At 39.6% G+C, this 23,981-nt stretch overlaps 1 protein-coding gene across 2 annotated transcripts in view; it reads right to left on the bottom strand.

The window, feature by feature from the left end:
• Positions 1 to 2,624: 2,624 nt before the first annotated feature.
• tln2b (talin 2b) overlaps positions 2,625 to 23,981 on the bottom strand; it is a 127,829-nt gene continuing 106,472 nt past the window's right edge. For both annotated transcript variants that reach the window (XM_053642244.1, XM_053642245.1), the window contains exons 48-58: positions 21,863 to 21,988; positions 18,679 to 18,795; positions 15,986 to 16,171; positions 15,385 to 15,492; positions 14,075 to 14,180; positions 12,038 to 12,162; positions 8,542 to 8,667; positions 8,356 to 8,418; positions 7,475 to 7,657; positions 7,220 to 7,345; positions 2,625 to 5,054 (exon numbers count right to left, since the gene is read on the bottom strand). In XM_053642244.1, the coding sequence (XP_053498219.1) occupies positions 4,926 to 5,054; positions 7,220 to 7,345; positions 7,475 to 7,657; positions 8,356 to 8,418; positions 8,542 to 8,667; positions 12,038 to 12,162; positions 14,075 to 14,180; positions 15,385 to 15,492; positions 15,986 to 16,171; positions 18,679 to 18,795; positions 21,863 to 21,988 (1,395 nt within the window). In that variant the 3' untranslated portion in view covers positions 2,625 to 4,925. The remainder of the gene's footprint in view (positions 5,055 to 7,219; positions 7,346 to 7,474; positions 7,658 to 8,355; positions 8,419 to 8,541; positions 8,668 to 12,037; positions 12,163 to 14,074; positions 14,181 to 15,384; positions 15,493 to 15,985; positions 16,172 to 18,678; positions 18,796 to 21,862; positions 21,989 to 23,981) is intronic.

Below are 23,981 nucleotides of genomic sequence, written 5' to 3'. Positions count from 1 at the left end.
AGAAAAAGCATGATGTTGTGCTAAGATGTTTCCTATTCTAGCCAAATCTTGGATTGGCTTTCATAAGAACAAAGCAGACAGGACAAAGCGGACACCTATTCACATTCTAGTGTGGTCCTTCCCACATGCATGCACTTTGATATACATGTCATAGATCCATGTTTGTGTGTTTTGTTTTTTTTCCTATTCATCTTTTACAGTTAGTATTACCATCCAATCTTTAATAAGTGCAACTCATGACAACATTAAATATTCAATTTAAATGCTTATAGTACTGGACTGTACATACATTATACCACATCTTGACAAGTTAGCCATTTTATTTTTCCACTCATCTCAGATCCTTGTGCTGCATTATGAGACCACTCAGCTTTTCCTCAGTACCAACTTCATTCCTGTGGTGTAAGACTAGAGCAAGCTAAACACAGTACCCAACCCAAACGCTCATTTAAAGAAAAATGCTCTAAATTCCTGTTTGAAATAGGAGATGGATCTTCGAGAGCTGGAAAGAGTAAGATATATTAGACTACAGAGAAATAATTCATGAAATATTGGCCTGACTTCTGAGGTTATAGGAGTTTTATTGTAAAGGGCTCCAGAGGTGTTTAAGTGCTACATAAGGAGAATCCAAAAAGTTATTAGGTTTAAGCAACAGCCTATTGTATTAAACTACTTCTATATTTTATGCACCTTAACACATGTTCTGTGGTATTGTACTATAAAATTTTTAACACCACCATTAAGAATACTGAATAGATGTAATTCCATTCAAATTTCGCTACTACACAGCTCATAGCAGAACAGTTGTTTTTTTTCTGTCCTCAAAATGCAGTCCAGGAACATGTACAAATTAAGCAAGCAGATAACTAACTTTCCAGTCATGAAAGAAGGGTAATTAGTTAGACTAAACAGTGCCTCACATAAGTATTCACCCTCCTTGAACCGTTCTACTTTTATTAGTGCTCCAACCTGGAACTGAATTTAACTTAATTGAGATTATACATCATGAATCTACACAAAATATCCCATAATAATACAGTGTAAAATCTGTGTAGCTTACAAAATTATTCATAAACAAAACCATAAAAGTTGTGATAAGTATTCACCAGTGTTGCTGTGAAACCCCTAAATTAGTTCTGGTTCAACCAGTTGCCATCAGAAGTCACATAATCCGTTGAATGGAGGTCACCTGTGCGCAGTAAAAGTGTCACGTGACCTCAGTGTACGTACACCTGTTCCTGGTAGGCCAAAGTCCCAAACTTTGAACATCACAGAGGGCACAATTATATCTATTATTAAAAGATGAAAAGAATTTGGCACAACCATGACTCTGCCTTGAGGAAGCCATCCATCAAAAGGTGATTAGTGAGAGAAGCAACCAAGAAACCAAGACGCTAGTGATATGACTTCTGACAACTGGCTGCACCAGAACTAATTTAGGGGTTTCAAATGAATTTTTTTTTAAATTTGTAAATCATTTTGCAAACTAAACTGATCTCTCCCCTACTTCAATATTGTTTGGGGTAGATTCAAGACTTGATTAAAATTACATCCATTTCAGTTCCAGGTCATAAGACTACAAAATGTGGAAAACTTCAAGGGGTGTGAATACTTATGCAAACCATTGTAGTTGTGCATTGAGGGTCATGAAAACAAGATACACTGACCACACACAAACATTTTTTTTGTAAAAGATAAACACTTTACACATTCTGCTAATTTTGGCAAGTAGTCTGGGTGCAGCAGAGTTTGTTGTACATATGGCTTTCGTTTCCATCAGAGACAGAGGAACTGATTAGACTGATAGGACTCTAAAGAACTTGGTATCTCTAAACATCCTTCCCTTTGTTGCCTGACATTTACAAAACAGCAGGTTGTGAAGAGCAGTGTGATCCAAAAAAATCAATCTGTCATTCATTTCAGTATAAATGACACAAAACATTCTTGGCAAAGACAAATGCATTGTACTGTTACAGTTCAAATTCTCTAGACTGTGTACTAGAGCAAAAGTGCCATATGTCCTTATTTGGACATTCAGACAGAAATCTGGCTCTCCATTAGTTCTCAAAGCAGGGAGGGAGAGGGGGGAGAGAGAGAGAGAGACAGAGAGAGAGATACAGTTCACAGAGGTGTTACTGCGACACCTACAGGAGAGAATGTGCTGAAGAATACCAGACACTACATTGTGCATTTTCTTCTTCTTTTATTGCTATTATTTTATCAAACCTTTTTTTTAATTGCGTGTGAACATGTGTAAATGTCTGTAATTTAATGTTACCAATGCTTTGGCAATGTAAAGCCTTTTACCATGCCAATAAAGCTACTTGAATCTACTGTATAGCCTTATCTCTGTGATTACACAAATATTATTCAAGCTGTCTAGTGGTCATTGAGCTTAAAGTAGACCACTAGAGTCTGTTTTACTTAGTGTCGGGTTTAAATCGATCTGGAATTGCTTGGCTAAATGAGTTTGGACATTCTTACTGCTGACCTCTTGGACAAGTCAGCAGGAAACCTAATGCCAAACAGCAAATACTGTTTTACCTCCAGTGGAAAATAATGACAGTAAAATAGTCTGGACCTGCAACAGGCACAGAATCCAAAACACGCACAATTCGCAGAAACAATGTCTGATGAAAGTCTTTATTTTCAGTGAATACAAAAAATACTTTCGTGACCAGATAAATATTTTACATACAGCATCATAATTATTTCATTTTATTATTACCATTTCAGTTGGTTAAAGAAGGCCCTACAATTCTAGTTTAATCGAAGGAGCTATTTCTTTTTCTTTCTTTTTTTTCCTCTTCCGCTCCATTAAAAGACACCACATTTTAAACCACATATTGCAATATCTTCATGACATTTATTAGTAAATATAAACAAACCCTTCATACATAGTGGTTTATTGGAGAGAAAACTCTTATTTGAGACATAATTGCAACAAGTTCCATTAAAGCCTCAATCAGGAAACGGGAGGCAACTTTTGAGAACGAAGACAAGAGGGACTGCAGCAATAAAACTGTTACGAGACCACACCAAATAAACCACAGCAATATGTATATGTTTCACATATGCTTTCTGTTGGGAAACTCGGAGCACGCTGTGGCATCAGCAGTTCCTGATTGGGGCTTTGCAACGCAAATTGAAAAAGTATAGATACATGTGCATGGAATGCAGTGTTGATTCTTGACTCACTAGAAATGTAAAGCATGTGGAGTCAGTGATACTGTTATACTAACGGTTCTTAGAGTGAATTACAGCTGGCAGTTGAGCAATCTACCAAGGCAAGAGCATCAGGCCACATCGGAACAGTAGAATATGGCAGAGCAGAATCAAACAACAGTCAGTGGCTGTTATAAGTACATTGTTTATACTGCTCAGAAAACAGACAAAACTACACATTTATACTTACTGCTACAAGTTGCCCCTTTCCACTGACGAAAAACTCATCTTTATGGTTTCTCTTTCAGTGGTTGAAGTTATGATTTGAGTCTTTGATGAGCCTAAAAGGGCAACTTGTATCAGAGCAGACAATATAAGGCACTAATATACATCGCAGTCCAAATTTAAGAGGTGAGATATTGCAGTTTGATATAATATATGTAGTGTTCTGAAGTGCCACGTTGTGTAATCCTTAATACGCAAACAACAATCAAACGAGAATAACTATATATCCATATGAATGGACGCCACTAATTTTCTCACTAATGTCTACCACGAGAAGCGTACGTGTTATTTGCAGAAGAAGAGTACACTGGAATACAAACAATATCAGTGCATCCTAGAAATCTTGAAGTGCTGGAACGTCTTTTTTTTTCTCTGTATTTACTGACTCATGCATGTGCACCCTCAAATCAATTTTTAAACACACAAGATATAGGTCTCAATAGTCTGATTGTGTGTGTGCCGAACATATACGTGTGCGTTGTGTGTCTGAAAAGGAACTGACAGATGCAGAGTTCGCTGTGTGTAAGAGACAGGCGTGGAGTGCAGTCGTAAAGATGTCTGAAGTGTGTTAAACATGTCTGAGGTATTCATGAGTGCTTAAAACACTTAAAACGGTGTAACGCTATCTGCTTCAGTCCCACATACTGTAATATAACAGATCTGTGACTGTAATGCTTTTGGTGAAGAGCTTTTGTGACTCTCTTATCAATAAATAATACAAACAAAGCACAGATGTACATTTACCATAGTCTTATAATAAAGCTAATTTTAGCTGAATAACACAATCCTACAATGATTCGTTTTAGCCTTCATGATATGTTTTAAGTTGTGTAGTGCTTTAGCAAAGGCTTCAGAGAAATATTCCTGCTTAATAATATCACACCAGTGAAAAGATTTAAGCAAACGTATCCTACATATGCTCCGAAAGCTTGCAAACGAACATCCTACTATAAGGACAGGGTCATACAACTCATGGTCATTTCACCTGATATCACCACAGAGATCAAGCATACATGGGACTTGGTTTATTTTTAAAGCGTACGAATGATTTACTGAAAGGTAGTACGATACGGTCAACGGTATTATTATAATAAAGTCATAGATCTGGCATACTGCTTGGACTGTCTGTGCACACACACACACACACACACACACAAACAGAGCAGGTAAGTGCATATCACAGTTAAAAAAGAAAAACAAAAAAGATCTGTAGCAAGAGATGACAGAAAAACAAGAAACATAGCCCTGTGTAAGGAGAGCAACCAATCACAAACGAAAACACCAACCTCGAGTGTGGAAAAGAGCCAATCAGTGGAATTAGATTACTGGCATCCCGAAACATCATCATGCATCACCATCTACGAGCTGAGCCTCCAACATGGCTAACAATCCAACACCGATGGCAGATAAGCTCACTGTTAATATCAGACTTAATATTATTTGGGGTGTGTGTGTGTGTGTTTGTGTGCGAGAGCTCAGCTCTGATCTTCTCGTAGTTCAGTGGGCAGAAATTTATACTGCTGTTGACGGATATGGGCTAACTTCTTGCGCGCCTCCTCCAGCTCTCTCTCCTTCCTCAGCATCTCTTCCTGAGCTGCAATGATCTGCAAGCAAGAAGCGATAGTCAGTGTGCTACTTTCTGGAACCAGTCAAGCATCAATCAACCAATCAGCACGCATCTTAATTGGCTGTAACCCTGCAGTGTTTTTTGTAGGCTAGGAACTGTTAGGAGTCCCACGGAGTTAAGTGCTTTCAGGGCATTTTATTCCAGCCAAACCCAACATGAACATAAACTGCACAGACTGCAGCACATTCTTGAATCTGGAGCATGTACATTTTTGCATGCGTTATACAATTTTACACATTTCCCCTTATTCGAATTTTGCAAATATTTTTTGTTGTGTGGGCCATACCATATGGCACCCATTTTCTCTTCGTATTACGGTGGTCTGCTTCCTTCCTCACTGCCTGAGGGGGACTTTGTGCCGAACCTCACTGTACGTGCTGTGCAGCCATTAGAAATGCGGTTTGAACTATACATGTTATATACGGTACACATAAGTAAAACTTTATCTTGTGTTAAATTCCTGCTTTTTTGCATGAGCACTCATTTGTGCTGATAATACAATGAGAAATATTTCTTTCTGGTACAGAATTTGCAAAGCCATTTGTGGTTTAGTTCTCTGCACTGTCTGGATTCCTTCACACAGAAGAAAAAAATGTGACAAATTATTGTAGAGGAACAAAAAAGAGGGACCAAGGATTTGGGATGTGGGGGGGAGGGTGGGAAATCCACTTCTCTGACTCAGCTCTCGGATTTAAACACACGTTTACGGACTCTCTAGCGAGTCTCAGGAATGTGAGTGGTGCGAGAGGGAGTACTGGATGTTTGCTAAAGCAGCACTGATTTAAACTGCAGATTATTTCCAACGCAGTGTGGGACCAGAGCAATGAGAAACGTACAAATATTGCCAACAACAACAGAGAGAATGATCCAACCAATAACACCAAATTAAATGAGTTGTATTTTACTCAAATTACTGAAATTCCTAGCAGACTTGAATCAAACTAACGTCTACTGACACCGAACATGATGAGACTATACATCACATGTGTATAATATTAGAACTTCTAGAACTTTTTTTGCATAACCCTTCACACAATGGCTGTAGTGTGTGAACATTTGCCTTTAATCTTGAATTGTATGGCGAACAGTGAACTACCGAATTAGTTGCATTGGCATTTGACGTGTTATGTGAGGGAGGTAATGAATTAACGAATGACCATATATTCTCCAATTCCACTGTTATATAATCAAATGAACTGCTGACAGACATTCTGCTCAGTTGTCCTTCAGCGTGAGCCGTCTCACCGAGCAAAAGCAGTGCATCTGCTCGAGGCAATGATCATCATTTTTTAAATGCCATTGTATGGACAGAAAACATGAAGGCCAGATAGGCTGAGCTGCATTTTTGACATGCGTAACTATGTGGTATTTCATCATCATTAGTAATAGTGAAAAAAAAAAAAGAAAAAGAAGGTTTTCTAAACTTTCAACTGGTGGCGGCATTTTCAATACCAAAAATGATCAACAGTGCTTTGATCGGGAAAAAATGGCCAGGTTTTGGGTTTACATAATCTGACCTCCAGAGGGCATGGTGGCTTAGTGATTACCTCCTGGGTAGGAGTTTGATTCCCTTCTCCACCCTGTATACAGGGTTTGCATGTTCTCCCCGTGCTTCGGGGATTTCCTCCGGATACTCCGGTTTCCTCCCCCAGTCCAAAGACATGAGTTGTAGGCCGTTCCAAATTGTTTGTAGTGTGTTAATGTGAGCAAGTGTGTCTGAGATTGTTCCCTACGATGGGTTGGCACCCTGTCCAGGGTGTCCCCCGCCTTGTGCCCCGAGTTCCCTGGGATAGGCTCCAGGCTCCCCCGTGACCCTGTGTAGGATAAGCGATGTTGGAAAATGGATGGATGGATGGATGGATGGATGAATGGATCTGACCTCCATTATTGATTCAATTGATACTAAAATTGAAGTCTACAAGCAAACATGCCGACAAATACTGCCCAAAATAATTAAAAAAAAAAATTATTATTATTTTTTTTTTTAGGTGTGTCACTTTTTGTTCATTTAGAAGAAAATTCACAAAGTCATCACCACTATTGCTAATAGAATGCTGATTACCGAGAAAATAACCATTAGGTTTGGCCTGAAGGACTACTTTGCACTTTTCTGACATCATATCAAGTGTGAATAGGTCTCACCTGGGCAATTCCACCAACAAATTTAGTCTTGACCACCACGCTATCGTCCTCTGCCTTGTCAAAGGCAGCTTTCTGAGCTGCCTTCACTAGATTATCTGACGCTCTCTTCACTGCATTCCCGGCAGCCTGCGAATGTTAAGATCAGGCTATTGCAAAAGGGCAAATAATCATTAAACAAGACGTTGTGAAATATCACAATGTCTATGAACAAAGACACTCTTAAAATGCATCCATCGTTTGAAAAGCATGTTAGACCTGTAGTCTCCTCATGGCCTCCGAGTCATGGTCAGCTTTCACTTTGCAGGCCACTAGAAGCTGGGCAGTGGATGCTGCTACTTGTTTAGCAGACGAGATGAGCTTCTCCTCACTGGCGTGACCCTGCACTGAGGCATTGGCTGCTTCACACAAGCTACTGGTCGCGGCTGCTACCATACGGGCCTGAGTGGCACAGAAAGTCAGAAAAACATCAGTTCCTCCATGAGCTTTGCATGACGAAAGATTTGAAGTACTGCATCACACACTATTCTGCCTAAACTGTGAGGAAAAGCATCACTGCAGAAGATTTGTCAGTTTTCATCAGGAGCTAAAAATCTCACTGCAATATCTGAGTTACTGCTGGTATCATTACAGACTGGGACTCTGTGGCTGTGCAAAATATTGCTCGTCTTCTGGCGTTACACCTGGTGTTTATCAAGGGAATAGGGTACGAACAGGTAAGATTGAGGGTATTTCCAATTTGCATATTTTTAGAAACTGGATTTCTTAATTACTTTTTTGTGTAACTTCTATTATAAAAATAAGTGTATGGTCTTCAGAACAAGCACTGGGTGACTTTAATTGGGATCGTGACCTTAGGTCACGAAATAGGATAATCATGCATGTAGTGAGTGAATTAATGAATAGATCAAAGGGAAGCTAATAAACTTGATGGCCAACAATGACCAACACAAAGCATCACTGGCTTTTAAAAGCATAAAATTATGATCAGACAGCTAACTGCACTGGGAATAAAGTACAGGAAGAGCTTTAATAAACAGGCAAAACTCATTTAATAAATAAATAAATAAATAAATAAATAAATAAATAAATAAATAAATAAATAAATATATAAAAAATAAAATAAAATCTTTACTCACTGCTGATATGAGACCCTGAGACCACTGGCCATCATCCACAGCATTGGCTGGGACAGAGCCCACCTAGAGAACCAAATATAGTGACTTAAACCATCATACAGACAATATATGGAGAACACAGGAATTTGACTAGGCAAATAATCACAAAACCACTGGCCATTCAACATGCATGAAACATAATCTTACCTTGCCCTGGGCTACGAGCTCTCTTTGAGCAGCAGATGCTGACTTCACCAGAGCGCTGGTCGCTGCTGCGATGGACTTTGCTGCTTCCAAGATCTGCTCCTCAAAGTCTAGTGACTCATCTGCCTGCTGCAAAGAGAATGATGTGGTGATTACATCAGCATATCAAAAATAAATAAAAATAGCTCAGGTGTAAATAGGTAACTCTATTTACTTCATGTACAGCTCAGGTGTTGTAAGATGCATACAATCTATGCATACAACTAAAGGGACAAAGATACACCTTCATTACCAAAAAAAAAAAAAAAAACCCCTCAAGGAAGCCGGGTACTGTAGAACAGTCCTCGGGGTCATTTATTCTAATCCTAAATTTCTCCTGCATCTCTTTAAGGGTGACACCTAGTGGCGCTGAGGAGCAATTACATCATGTTTCAGTCCCAAATTGCTCCATGCAGCCAAACCCTTCATAGAACACCTTTTGCAAATGGTTTTTGAGTGATAACGGACTGTGAACCAGCAAGCATGCCACAATAGTGGGCATACAGGCTCTCACTCACAGCACATACAGCACACGAGTCTGGAGACAGGGCGGGACACTGTAGGAATATGTTTGATATATAGTTGGACTGAATAACAACCTAATATATCAAACATATCAGACAGAGCCCTGCAGTGAAGGCTTCCAGGTCTAGCTGACCTCTAGAGCATGGAGGAGAAGAGAGCAGGGCAGGAGAGAAGGGGAGACTTGAATATAAGCAATAAGGACTGAACAAAGGAACAAGGGGGCGGGGAGTGATGAGAAGAGTAGAAGACATAAGACAAGGGGAGAAGATAGGGAGGAGTAAGGAGAAGGAAAGGTGGGTACAGAACAGATGCTGTAAAGATGCTGGAAGAGACATGAAGTTTCTTGACATGAAAGAAGAGAAGATGGTAAACAGACACAGAGAAACAGTTGTCACACACCAACAGTGTTAGCCTTGTCTTCCCTGCACAGCATCTGATAATTACACACACTTCAAACTAAAAATAAAGGAAACAAAAACGTTGGGGACATGTGTAGAGGCATGCATGATACCAATGAACAATGAACATGGCAAACGTTCCATGAAAAGATTATGTGCAGGTCAGGGAGATCCACAGCTGGATAACTACCAGATGTGTCTCTTTCCATGGAATCTCACCAGTGCAATAAAACTCCCAATTGCACGCCATGGCATTTGCACCTCATCTAGCATACTGTTGACTTCAAATACCAACCCAACTGACTACAGCTCCTGGCCTAAGTAGATTTAGTAGAGGACATGTTGTGGTATGCTCTGAGTGTCAACTAATATTCTTTTGACATATAGTAGGGATATAACACAATGCCACTATCTGTATCTGTGTAGTGCTCCAGATATGATCTGCATCTGTACTTGGATTTAAACCCAAAATAGGTGTGAACAAAAGCAGGTTTATGTAATGTATGTATGTATGTATGTATGTATGTATGTATGTACGTAAGGATGTAAGTATGTATGTATGTAAGTATGTAAGTATGTATGTATGTATTTATTGTAATTAAACATAAAGCCTACCACCATGCTAATGGATACACTGGAAAACACTGAACCATCCTGCTGATGGGGGTATTATTTAACTTAATTAATTTAAACCACCACGGCCTGAACCAGGCAGTTTGCAAGGACCGGCAGAGGTTACTGATGATGAACACTGCCTTTATTTGAGCTTTACATCTGATTTTTTAATTTATTTTTTGGTCCAGGAGCCCATTTCAACCAGGTGCCCTGTGAACCTTTCTGACAAGCTTCCTAAAAAACCCCTAAAAAAACAAAACCCAACATTAAAAACCAATAGTGCACCTCCTATTTGTATCTGCACTTGTAGCCATTTAGAACACAATATCTGTTTGATCCAAATAATGCATTCATATTTAAATTATGTCCCTATAAATTAGGAAATGTTTTCTACTACAGATTTTCTATCACTGTTGCATAGCATAAATCAATCAAACACACTAGCTTATTTTAGGATCAGTTTGCAGGGGTCATAAATTATTTCTAACCTCTTAATAGAGATGAAGAGTGTTGTTTGTGGAGAAATATTTGTAATATTTCCTGACACACATTAGAACTCTTGACACCCAGCAAACAAAGTATGAACAGCACAGAGCATCTGACAAACACTTCTGACCAAGGTCATTTCTTCACGGTTACAGTTTATCCAAACTCGGATGGACATTTTCAGCATGATAATGCACCATGTCACGGGAAATGGATCATCACTGAAAGATTCCAGAAACAGGATTTCATTATTTCAGTGGCCTGCCCAGTCCCCTAAGCCTTGTTGCATTGATGCTATTCTGATAGCCAAAGAAGTTCAACACAACTATACAGCTAAACCTTCAGTTATAAATACACAGATCCCACTGAGCTACTTATACAAGTCCGGATTCAGGAGTTGACGATGCAGAACTGTATGATGACAAGTACAGCAGCCAAGCTAACATAACAACTGATGCAATTAAACTGGATAAGAGAGAAACAGCTACTATGTCTGCAAATAGTCCCACTGGTCACAGGCTAGTTACAGCATATTTGAATAAATTCCTCTATGATTTGTTAGAACTGAAATGGGGGGGGGATAGCCACACCCATTTATGTTTCATGATCAATAACATTTTGGTCTATAATTTATCTGTCAACATACTTGGATAAATGGTATTGCACAATAGATGTGAAGTGTATTATATGAAAACTGACTGTCTGAGCTGGATATTGTTGGGTTTTAGTTCAAAGAAGATAAATAAGCCACAATATGGAGAATGTCTCAACCTGATTTATGTCAACAGCTCGCTTAGTCACTTCACAGCTTTACAGTTTTCCATATATGATATTTTCTGCATTGGTTCTGATTATATTATGTTAATAAATTATGCCAAATAAATAAGGAACTTGTTGAAATTATACACGTATATATTTCCTTTGGCAGTAGGTTGGATTGATTTTTTTTTTTACACTGTGGTGATAAAGCTCTGATAAATGGGCTGAAAATGGTAAAAATCAGTTTAGTGAGTCACAATTGTGAAGTGAAAAGCATTGACAGATATAGTTTCCTGCAGATGGATCCAATAATAAAAATGCTTCTAGAAAAAAAAAATTTGTTAGAAAGCGTTGACCTTTCCTTTCATTTCCTGAGCTTCAAACAGGTCTGACCTTAAGTTTATCTCAACAAAAACCCCTCCTCACAATATCAAACAAAGAAATCCTAAAGAAAGAACTAAAGCATCTGCCTCTAAGCCTGCAATACTTTATGTAAAACATCCAACATTCTTTCAGAGCGGCAAAGCCTCATACCAGCCAACAGCACATTCCAGCACCCTAATGCCAGGTGGAAGTGATTTGACGCAGGTATGCTGGTGGACAGAGTTGTTGAGGAAGAGTGTTTCTGAATACAGCACAGACAGACAGAGAGTGTACAGAGAGGGATGAGTGGCTACCTTTGGCTTGAGTCTGGGCTTAAGCTGCTCCAGTTTTTTAGCTGCAGCCTCAATGGAAGCGGCAGCCCCCAGAAGCTCAGTCTCAGCAATTACTGTAGGGTCCTCAGGGTCCACCCACTCTGAGCCTGGGGACACAGGGTCATGGGTAAGTCGAGACAAATTTTATTTATAAAATCATACTTCAGAACACCAGAAGCTGTAGAACATGCTGAACAATGAGGTCAAATCCATAAAAAGTGGAACACATAAAAAGGAGAAGAAATAAAATCAAATGCATGAAAGCACTATGTAGAATAAAAGACAAAACCAAATAAACCACATACATAATATGAAACAGAAAAGACAGGACTCTTTACAGGAAGAATATATAGAAAACTATGGATCCTTGCTTTAATCACCACTGCACTGTGTAAGTGCAGCTCGTGGAAAATGCGTTTTTGATGGATTATCCTCATTCTTTACTGACTTTTTAAGTGCCTATATAATACTAAATTTTTAACAGCTCGTGTAGGCAGACAGATGGTTTTTGGGATTATACCAAACCCTGGAGAACTCTACCCCCCTCCCATATTGTGCCTCCCTGTGTGTGTGTGTGTGTGTGCGCACGTGCACTTCAACACTCATGCTGTCTCATACTTACCTCCATCTGCAGCAGAGGAAATGAAAACAGTAGTATTAAAGGAGTGAAGCTGGGAGGCCCAGTGGGCCAATGGCTTTATTAACCCCACAGAGAAACAATTCATCCCAATATACTGCCTATTACTGCTAACACTGATATGGCTATACTGACTGGACCTGAGCCTGAGCTCCACAATACACACATTTAACCAATAGCCTGCAGGTTCTGTTCTTATAGCCTGTCTGATAGAGAATCTGTCAACAAACACCTGCCTATTGCTGAAACCAGTTTTTCTTTTTGTTTTTATAACAGTAAAGGGAATTCATTTTATTAGATAAGGAACAAGTTCAAACATTACCCATTTGTGATTTATGGTGCATGTAGTACATTATCAAACTACCATGCACTATAATTCTGCGATTGTGGTGCCTTGTTAGTGGTAATTTGTGAGTTGTAATAAACTTTGTTCCCACCTCGGCACATTTGATGTGAGAAGTGGGGAAAAAAAACAAAAAACATGGACATCTCAATGAAGGCATGTCTTTTGTTTGCTCTGTCAGAATATGTAAAGCTCATAAAAAGCTAATTTATGCTCCCTTTTACAGTTACAGGTCTGAGTGATGATTGGTCCTGACCTACTTTACTGAGCTTCAACCATTCATGTACAGTTTGGACCGAAATTGCAGCACAGCAACAACCGCGGACAATGGCATCTAGCGTTAACAGCAAGCTAGCTAGCTAACGCTAGTCCGTCCATGCATCCATTTTCTGTACCGCTTATCCTACACAGGATCGCGGGGAGCCTTGAGCCTATCCCAGGGAACTCAGAGCACGAGGCAATCGCATACACACTACAGACTATTTAGAAATGCCAATCAACCTACAACACATGTCTTTGAACTGGGGGAGGAAATCTGAGCAGCCAGAGGAAACCCCTGAAGCACGGGGAGAACATGGCAACTCCGCACACACAGGGCAGATCCCAACCCTGGAGGTGCGAGACAAATGTGCTAACTACTAAGCCACTGTGCCCCAGACTAATGTTAGCGATGACTCTGTTGTTGATGATTACCTTTTCAAATCAGTGATTAATATTGTCAATGTAATAGATTTAACCAAGTACTGTGTCTGTGTATTAATTGTTTTAAAGCCAGTATTGCTATAAACTAATTTAAAGGGGGACTTTACACGGTTCACAGTGTGCGTGGTCATGTTGATCTGACGTCACTCTGTAAACAGGGAAGGAACTGGCAGTTGAGAAATTGACGAGTTGAAATTTCAAGTCGAGGGGGAGATTTCAGTGGCTTTCACTGGTTGGAGGTGGGGAATTACAAGTTGTAACTTTGCCTCAAATGCAGCATAAGAACAGATCATGTATGTGGACGCATACATGTACGTGTGCAGTTTTGTTTCCTCACCTTTCATAGCTTCAGCAGTCTGGATAAGCTCTGTGACTGAGCTGGCTACTTTCTTTGACAGCACAGCCAGCTGCTGTCTGTGCTCTGCTGTAGGCTTCTGCAAAACCTGGAACCACATGAACATACTGTATTACTTTTCATCAGCTTAGAAAAGCAATCTGTATAAGGCAGTCACAAAAAAACAACTTAAACTCCAGCTGAGCTCTCTATGATTTTGTGTTTACAGGCATTCTATTAATCTGATCGTTCTCTGATTTCAACAGTTACAAGTTTACTCAAGCAGTCATGTACACAGTATGCTGCAATATTTTACCTTGAATAAAAGCCTTTATACCACAGCACTGTTGAATTCTTGAATCGGATTACTCAGAAGGTGCTTATTAATTTTCTAGAATAGTATGACAGACAGTAGTGCCAACTGTAATTAAAACCATAGCTTTCTTTTAATATCCTTGTCCTAATACGTTATCGTTTCTATAACAACAGCTCATTCATAGGGACTTGCATATGGCAAAGTCGACAGAAAATAATAAAGACTTGTAATAGTTAGCAAAAATGCGCTGGTGTTAGAGGAAGATAATCTACATGTGCACAAATAACTGAAATTTACTACACTTATAAGTACTGATAAAGCAATGTGTGCACTGACTCCTCTTGGAAGCAGGCAAGCATGAGTCAATTGTGCTCCAACTAACCAATAAGAAATACGAAGCATTATGGATTATGTTGCGAGAGTGAACTATGTAGAGTTCACAATAAAACAATAAAGGAAACTCTCAAGTGGTTTCAGAGAAAAAAAAATCAAGGTGTTAGAATGGCCCAGTCAATCCCCTGACTTGAATCCAATTGAACAAGATTTAAAGACAATATATTTAGAAGAATGGGCCAAAATCACACCTGAATACTGCGGCCCATTAATTTTTTCATACAGGAAGCGTCTTGAAGCGGTCATTGAAAACAAAGGCTTCTCCACTAAGTATTAAATACATTTCAGCTAGCGTGTTCAATACTTTTTTCCTGTGACATTCCTCTTTATTACACATAACTTTATTTATGGACTTTAATGTTGTGAATTCTTTATATTTCCAGGTTTCTTGAGTTAATACTGATGTCTGGTGAAAATTTCACGTGAACAGCCTCATTGGAAATATATTTACTGAAAAAAAATGCCGTGTCCAATACCGATTTCCCTCACTGCATAGTTAAACTAGGAAATGTGATTACTGACCGCAATATGCATTACTAAAACACTAGTGACAGACAGACAGACAGACAGACACACACACACACACACCCCCACACCCACACACCAGTAGGACGTGTTCAAGCAGGTCAATGTATCCGGTTGTACACTCTAGGCCATAGTGCAGGGCTTTGCTCCTCACATCCTCAGCCACATCCTGATGATGAGCAGCTTGCTGTAGGAGAAAAACACAACACTTAATAAAATACACATGAACTCTACAAAATTCAACGGAACCACCACAAGAAATCTTACACAATAAAACAAACCATCGTAAGTCATAGTCAGTCACGAGAACTCAATTAGTTGTTGAACATCTGTACTCTATTCAATCAGAATGAATGGACATGATGAAACAGAAATGAACCTAAGGCTAAATGAATAATAAAAAAAAAAGAATAAATCAATTTGTGAATATAAACTGAAGTTAAGTTCAAGGTGACCTTGAGAAGGGGAGTAAACTTAGCACTGGCCTCAAGCCTCTCATTGCATGCTTCCTTTGAAGCTGGGCAGATCAGTGCCAGAGCGGCTGAATGAAAGCTTGTGTGTAGTCTCTGTGTATTCAAATGTGCATCTGTGCACCTGGGTGTGTGTGTGTGTGTGTGTGTGTGTGTGTGTGTGTGAGATGAAGAATGTGATGGTGATTGTTGAGCGAGGGCGATTAGCACCTTGCAGGTAAGCAGCATGTCAGAGACGGCTTTGCGGCTCAGGTTCGCAGTGGCAATGACGTCCTCCTGCTGGCCAGAGTTGCCCGCTGCCACAGATTTGGCGGTGGCTACAGTGATGCCCTTGGTCATGCGGATGAGCTCTTCTGGCGTGGCAAGCTTCTCTGGAGTGTCCTTGGACTGGAAGACCTGCACAGAGGTCAATTCAGTGAATACTGGTATAAAAAACATTATACACACACGTTAGCACTTATGTTTTGTTAAGTCCAAAATTAAAATTTTACTAAAAGGTAAAATATTACACCATTTTCAACTGTATTGACACTCCTAAAAGCATTAAGAAATATTATTCTTGCTTAACTAAATGGGACGATATTTTGTGTATTTCATATTTGCATTTTTACCTGGTATTACGACAAACCCCAAGCATATGATGGGCTTGATTTTTTACAGTTAGGTCCATAAATATTTCAGCTTTGACAAAGTTATTGTTATTTTAGCCATATAATAAAATTTGACCACAAAGTGAAGACTTTCCACTTTCATTTTTACATACAAACTGGATGAATGGTGTAGGAATTACACCACTTTGATGGTGACCTGACTTTGATGGTGACATTGAGATAAAGACCAACTTGTGCCAAAATGATGGGAAGACGAGAGTATGGAGGAAGGAACTGTTTGTGATCCAAAGCAAACCACCTCATCTTATGTGTTAGCATGAATGACTGCCAACGGAACTGATTCCTTTGTATTTAATGATGACGTGACTGCTGATAAAAGCAGCATGAAAAATTCTGAAGTGTTTCTACTCAGATTCAGCCAAATGCTTCAAAACTCCTTGGACATTGCTTCAAAGTGCAGATGGACAATGACCTCAAGCATACTTCAACAGCAAAGAAGTGGAAGGTTCCTGACTTGAGGCAGTCACTGACGGCAAAGAATTTGCAACCAAGTATTTAAAAAAAAACAAAAAACATTTATGGCCACGTTAGTTTGTCCAATTACTTTTGGTCCCTTAAGGGGGGCAGGGGGGGATGGCACCACATCTATTTACACCATAATTCCTACACTATTTACTATTCTTCACTTCACTATTTAGATTTAAATACCCTCACCTTAAAGCTGAAAGTCTGAAATTTGAGCTCATATTGACTTTGTCGATGTTCAAATATTGATGGACCTGACCATATTTCCATATAAAACTCCTTTAAAAAAAAAACAAAATAACCTAAATTCATTCATTTATTTGCAGTTGCACTTGCTATAAAATAAAAAGTGACAGTCTAGATCAGTAGATGATTGTATCAGATCACTGCTATCATACACAATGTGTAGGGGGGGGGGGGGGAAGCATGACGTATAATGCTGTTATAAGAAAATCAATGCAATCAATCACACCCTGCTGAAGTTGATTTTCTTCTTATTACAGCATGCTCTTATACCATAGCAATTTGCCAACTGTTCCATGTTTAAATTATTAAGAACATGTCATAATTTTTAACCAGATACATTTAATGATGTGTAATGTTTGCAAAACAGACATCGTGTTATCTCCTATTACCACTTATCCAGTTAGAGCAGCTATAAACAGTTATTCCCTCACTAGACTCTCTTTTTTATTAATTAAGAGTTAATAAGACAAAATTAATTAGACAAAATAATGCAGCGTGTCATGGTACAGAGAAACCGCAAAATGCAAACGCCGATCCTGAAGATGGAAAATCCTTATGTCGGAAAACTGGTCCAAAGAGTCTACTTCCATAAATGTTAAATGTCTCTTCACAGAAAACGTCACGATATCACTACTACACACTTAAAATCCATTTATGTGGAGCATCCACCATATAGGTCACCGTAAATCAACTGTTACTATTCCATACCTCTGTGATATAATATTGAATATCGACTGCATATGTCTATGTAATTTGTAATAACCTCATGGATATGGCTTCAAATTCCTGATACAGCAATATTCAATAAACCAATAATCCAATAAAATATTCAATAGTCCAAAAAATTAAACCCTGGAAAATCACTGCCGGTTTGCAATTGCACAATATACGTGCATCATTTACAGCTCTTTAGCAGTGACTGCTATTGTTTGGCTTTGGTATGCACCATAAGGGTTGTTAAATGCTCTTGGTCTCCTGGGAGAACTCTGATAAGGATTAAAAGAACATTAGAGGCAAAGCTGGGCACTGAGCACTACTGGCTTCCTCCTACACTTGCTCAATCTGCCACTCTGCTACTAAGATGTGAAACAGAAGGGAGAGACAGGGGCTGAGAAGAGCAGGTGGAGAAAAGGCTCTAGAACATCACTGTGTTCCTCAATGTACCTGCAGTAAATATTACAGATATAGCTAGAGATTTATCCAAGTCCAGATCTCATCAGGGTATACCTAACTGATCCTAATTCATGGCCATATTGGAAAAAAGAAAAAAGGCATAATATTAGTTGTTTAATTAGATTTAACACAAACCAACTAGACTGACACTTCCAGCATGTAAAAGGCCCCTGTTGCTTGGAAAGATTAATCGAGTTGTGATTTCATTAAATCAGTATGAGTTGAGACACTTTAAATACCTTAAACAAATGCAAAGGCACGAATCATTTTAATAACAAACACAATATGATTCTGAAACCTGGTTATATCTCTACAATTTCATTCTATTAACCCATCACTATGACGTACCGTCAGCTCCTGTCTAATGAACTCGATGGTGGCCTCAAGAGCCCTCGTGCCACGAGTGGCTTCATCCTCCACTGCTTTGACCGTTTTCAGCAGAGATGTCACATTGGTCACCATCACCTAAGACACAATAAGAGATAAGAGCAAACAGCTTATCAGCAGTGTTTTTGAATTATATATGAGGCTAATTGAGAGGCTAATTTTGGGTACAACGTATAGCATCTTCAAACAACCCACCCACCAGCAGGGGGAGCAGGGATCAATGTTAGTCAAATGGCTCAGGAGGGAGTTAGAAAGAATGAAGCTGAAGTCTGTATTGCCCAAGAGTCGGTGCTCTTAATTCATATTGTGTAAGAACAGTTTAGTTAGAGTGCTGGCTGAAAGCATGATCCCAACAAACATTCAAAATGTGGTGAAACTGGCACTCTCAGGACAGGTTTGTTTGTCTGGTTTGCACTGAGACTTTTGTAAAGTGTATAGGAGCCACAGAGAATGTTGTGGAGGTGTCAGTATAACTGATAATAACTGGTATGAGGAAACATGCTGAAATGTGAGGCACAGCAGGTAGTGTTGCCGAGCTATAGCACCGTTTTCCTTGGTTCAATCCCCAACTAAAGTTAATGGGTCTGCATGGGTTTCTTCCAGGTTCTCTGGCTTCCTCCCACCTCCCAAAAACATTCGGACAGTGTGTGTGTGCATGTCCCATTCGGCGTGTATTCCTGCCTCACACAGAGTTCCCAGAATGAGTTTTTGAAAAATGTGTGAGCCTGACTAGAATAAATCAGTTACTGAAGATGAATGAATGGATTAAGAGAGAAAGGTACACCACAATAGAAGCCCAGAGCAGTGCCTTGAGGAATGAAAATTATTCAACCCCCACTGCAAATCAGGTTTATTGTCAATATTTACAGACTTTCAGCTGTTTGCAGTGAACAAATCAAGGAAAGCAATTGAAATAGTTCAACACAAGAAATGCTTCAAGTGGTTTCCCCAAATTCAGCTAAAAATGCAACTTATAATGACTTCTCCAGTTTCAAAATTATTCAACCCCCTGAATAGAATCCTTCACAAGAGCACAAGTATACAAAACAGGTGTTGTCTCAAGCACATCTGATGCAACTAATCAAGGGCTTCATTAGTTGCACCAGGTGTGCTTGAGCTGGAACTCATGAAAATACACACGGGGCAGAAAATACATGAAATACCTGGACAGGGCAGAAAAATGAAACTATCAATGGCTGCAAGCAGATTTCTGAGAAGGCAAGTCGTGAAAAACCCTCGAGTGACTGCAAAAGCCCTGCAGCAAGACTTGGTGGCAACAGGCACTGAGGTTTCAGTGAGCACAGTAAGGTGCATACTAAACACAGAAGGTTTCCATGCCAGAACTCCAAGACGTACACCACTACTGACCCAAAATCACATAAATAAGCTCAAAATCATATAAATAAGCCATAGAAGTTTTGGGATTCTGTTCTGTGGAGTGATGAAACAAAACTGGAACATAATGACAACGAGTCTTTATTGGTCACATATGCATTAGAGCACAGTGAAATTCTTTTCTTTGCATACTCCTGCATGTTAGGAAGTTGGGGTCAGAGCACAGGGTCAACCATGATACAGCGACCCTGAAGCAGAGAGGGTTAAGGGCCTTGCTCAAGGGCCCAACAGCTTGGTAGTGCTGGGGCTTGAACCCTTGACCTTCTGATCAGTAACCCAGAGCCTTAACCGCCAAGCCACGACTGCCCCATGTGCACATTTCGGCACGATGGATTAGCGGTATGTCGAGGAAGAAGAAAGAACTCTCTGTCCACAGTCAAGCATGTTGGTGGCTCGGTGTTGCTCTGGGGCGGCTTTGCATCCTCTGGCACTGGAAACCTGCAGCGTGTGGAAAGCAAGATGGATTCATTGAAGTACCAGGAAATCCTAGGAGAAAACGTCATGCCGTCTGAGAGGAAGCCGAAGCTTGGGCCTCATTGCACCTTCCAACAGGACAATGATCCCAAGCATACCTCAAATTCCACCAAGGTTGGTTGCAGAAGTCGTCCTGGAAGATTCTACAGGGCCATCACTCACACCTGACTTGAACAACACAGAAAATCTCTGATGGGATTTGAAGGCGATTTCAGCACGTAAACATAAGAACATTACAGAACTGGAGGGCATTGCTCATGAGGAATGGGCTAAGATTCCTCAGGAACACTGCCAGAAGCTATGCATCTCATAGCATAACAGCAAAAGGGTGTTCTACTAAGTACTAAAGATGCTTGTCATGAAGGGGTTGAATAACTTTGAAACTGGAGAAGTCATTATGAATTGTACTGCAAACAGCTGAAAGTCTATATTTTGACAATAAACCTGATTTGCAATTGAATAATTTTGATTGGAACTGTATGCTGCAAAAGGTATGAGGAGGTTCGGACCTCTCCATATGTTGTAGGAATGCAACTAGTCACAAAGGAAGCATGAATCTGATTCAGCTCATTAGAAATAAATGATAAATAAAACACCAACTGCATATGTAAAATGACTAAACAGACAAGTGGAGCCTAATAAATAAAGTATAACTTAAACTAATTTTAAAAAATGCAGGAAATATTTCTCAAACTGGTGAAAGGAGTGACACAATGTTGTTTGATATGAACATTACCCGAAGCTCTTGACCTGTATCTGCATGATTTTATACATTCCCATGCTTCCACATGATTGGCTAAATGGTCAGGTGTTCCTAATAAACTGAATGGTGAATGAACAGATAGCACATGGGTGCAATTGATGACAGTCACTCTGATCAAAGAGAGAGTTATGTCATCTTCCCAAATCCATGGCAGAGCCAAAATATTTTATGTACCTTCTGAGCTGTACATTCTCTATATGTGGTAAACTACACCACACAAGTTCCTTCAGTGTACTCTACTTGGTGAATACATTTTCAGATTCTGACTGAGAGACCGACAACGGTGAATACAGACACAGGTGATGTGCTGTGATCACATACAGCTTAGTTGGGGCCCCTGCTGTGTGGCTGATGAGAGACACACACACACACACTCTGTGATGCCCATCAGAGTAACGCAGGGCTTGAATGGTGGCCACACACTGAGACACAGCCTGAAAAGAACACACTGCACACATCCAAGATAACCAGAGACTGTCATAGTGCGCGCACACACACGTAACTGTACATTACCTTGGCAGCACTCTTTAGCTGGTACATTGAAGGGTCATCTGCTGGTTTTCCTGCTGCACACTTAGTCGCACCTATCAGTTCGGCAAGCGCTTTGGCCACATCTCTCACAGCGTTAATGAGAACCACCTGAACAAAGATGAGGAGTACAAAGAAAGGAAGTCAAGAGAGTACTTAGTCCTGTAATTAGAAACAGCTGGGGTTATGAAACAAGCTATGATACTGTGTCCCAAATTGTGCCCTTCTGTATCATTGGTGGTCTGCATATCCAAGGCTACATTAGCTTAGGTACGACACTATGACTTAATGATTGGTAAAACCCCGAGCATTATAAACCATTTAGTTACTAAAGGTGTGATTTTAAAAATACAATGAGAGTAAATGCATTGTGAGAGAAACATTGTGCGTGATAGTACAACCCCATTTCCAAAAAAGTTGGGACAGTATGGAAAATGCTCATAAAAACAAAGAGGAGTGATTTGTAAATGTACTTTGACTTGTATTTAAACAAAACATGTATAAAGACAAGGTACTTGATGTTTTACCTAATCAACTGCACAGTTTTCTGAAGGTAACCGTTTATTTTGAAATTGATGCATGCAACATGTTCCAAAAAAGTTGGGACAGGGGCGATTTAGGACTAATGGCGATGTGACAAGTTGAAATAAGAAGGTGATGTGAAACAGGTGAGGCAATCGTCTAATCATAGTATATAAGGAGCCTCCAAAAAAGGCCTAGTCCTTCAAGAGTAAGGATGGGTCTAGGCTCGACAATCTTCCAACAGATGAATCAGTGAATAATCCAACACTTTGAGAACAACATTCCCCAACGACAAATCGGTAGGATTTTGGGCATTTCACCTTCTACTGTACACAGTATAATTAAAAGATTCAAGGAATCCGGTCAAATCTCGGTGCGTAAAGCGCAAGGCCGAAAATCAGTTCCGAATACGTGTGATCTCCGATCCCTCAGACATCACTGTCTTAAAAACCGTCATGAGTCTGTAATGGATATCTTGACATGGGCTCGGGAATACTTTGGTAAACCTTTGGCAGGCAACACCATTCGCCGCTGCATCCACAGATGCAAGTTAAGGCTTTACTATGCAAAGCAGAAGCCATACATCAACACTGTCCAGAAGTGCCGCTGACTTCTCTCGGCTTGGTCTCACAGATAGTAGCACAGTGGAATCGTGTTTTGTGGTCTGATGAATCAACATTTCAAATAGATTTTGGACAAAACAGCCATCGTGTTCTCCGGGTCAAAGAGGAAAAGGACCATCCAAGCTGTTATCAGCGTCAGGTCCAAAAGCCAGCGTCTGTCATGGTATGGGGGTGTGTCAGTGCCCATGGCATGGGTAACTTGCACATCTGTGAGGGGAACATTAATGCAGAAAGATATGTACACATTTTGGAGCAACAGATGCTGCCATCCAGAGCAGGACAACGCCAAACCATATTCTGCCTGGATTACAAGAGCATGGCTTTGTAAGCAGAGAGTGCGGGTGTGAGCATCGCCTGCCTGCTGTCCTGACCTGTCTCCGATTGAGAATTGAGCATTACGAAGTGCAAAATAAGGCAACAAAGACCCCATACAGTTGCACAGCTGAATTCCGCTTGCTAAACTCTTAAGTGTTATTAAAAGAAAAGGTGATGTTACACAGTGGTAAACAGTCGAGTTTCCCAAATTTTTTGGAACGTGTTGCAGTCATCAGATTTGAAATCATATATATTTTTATATATATATATATATATATATATATATTTTTTTTTTTTCAAAAATAAATTTAATTCACATAGTAAAATATCAAATAATGTGTTAATAATGTGTTTCAATATAGTACAGGGTGAACTGTATTTTCTGTTGAATTGAATAGGTTTAATACAAAACTCATTGCAGTATGTATGCTCTATAATGTGCATAAAAACATCTCTATGGTGCTAATAAATACAAAAAATATTATACACATTTACATAAAGTTCATAAAATCAATCTGACAAAAAACTGACTAGATTAGTGGAAATTATTTTACAGTTAAAGGGATCACTGTATGAAAAAAAAGTTTTGACAATCCCTGATTTAGGCAACAGAACCAAATCACCCTGCAGCTCTTGCCTGGTTT

This window comes from Ictalurus furcatus, chromosome 14, assembly GCF_023375685.1.
Source record: "Ictalurus furcatus strain D&B chromosome 14, Billie_1.0, whole genome shotgun sequence".
Lineage (NCBI taxonomy): Eukaryota > Metazoa > Chordata > Actinopteri > Siluriformes > Ictaluridae > Ictalurus > Ictalurus furcatus.
Note: the sequence above shows the minus strand (reverse complement) of the source record. Positions and strands in the feature narration are given on the sequence as shown.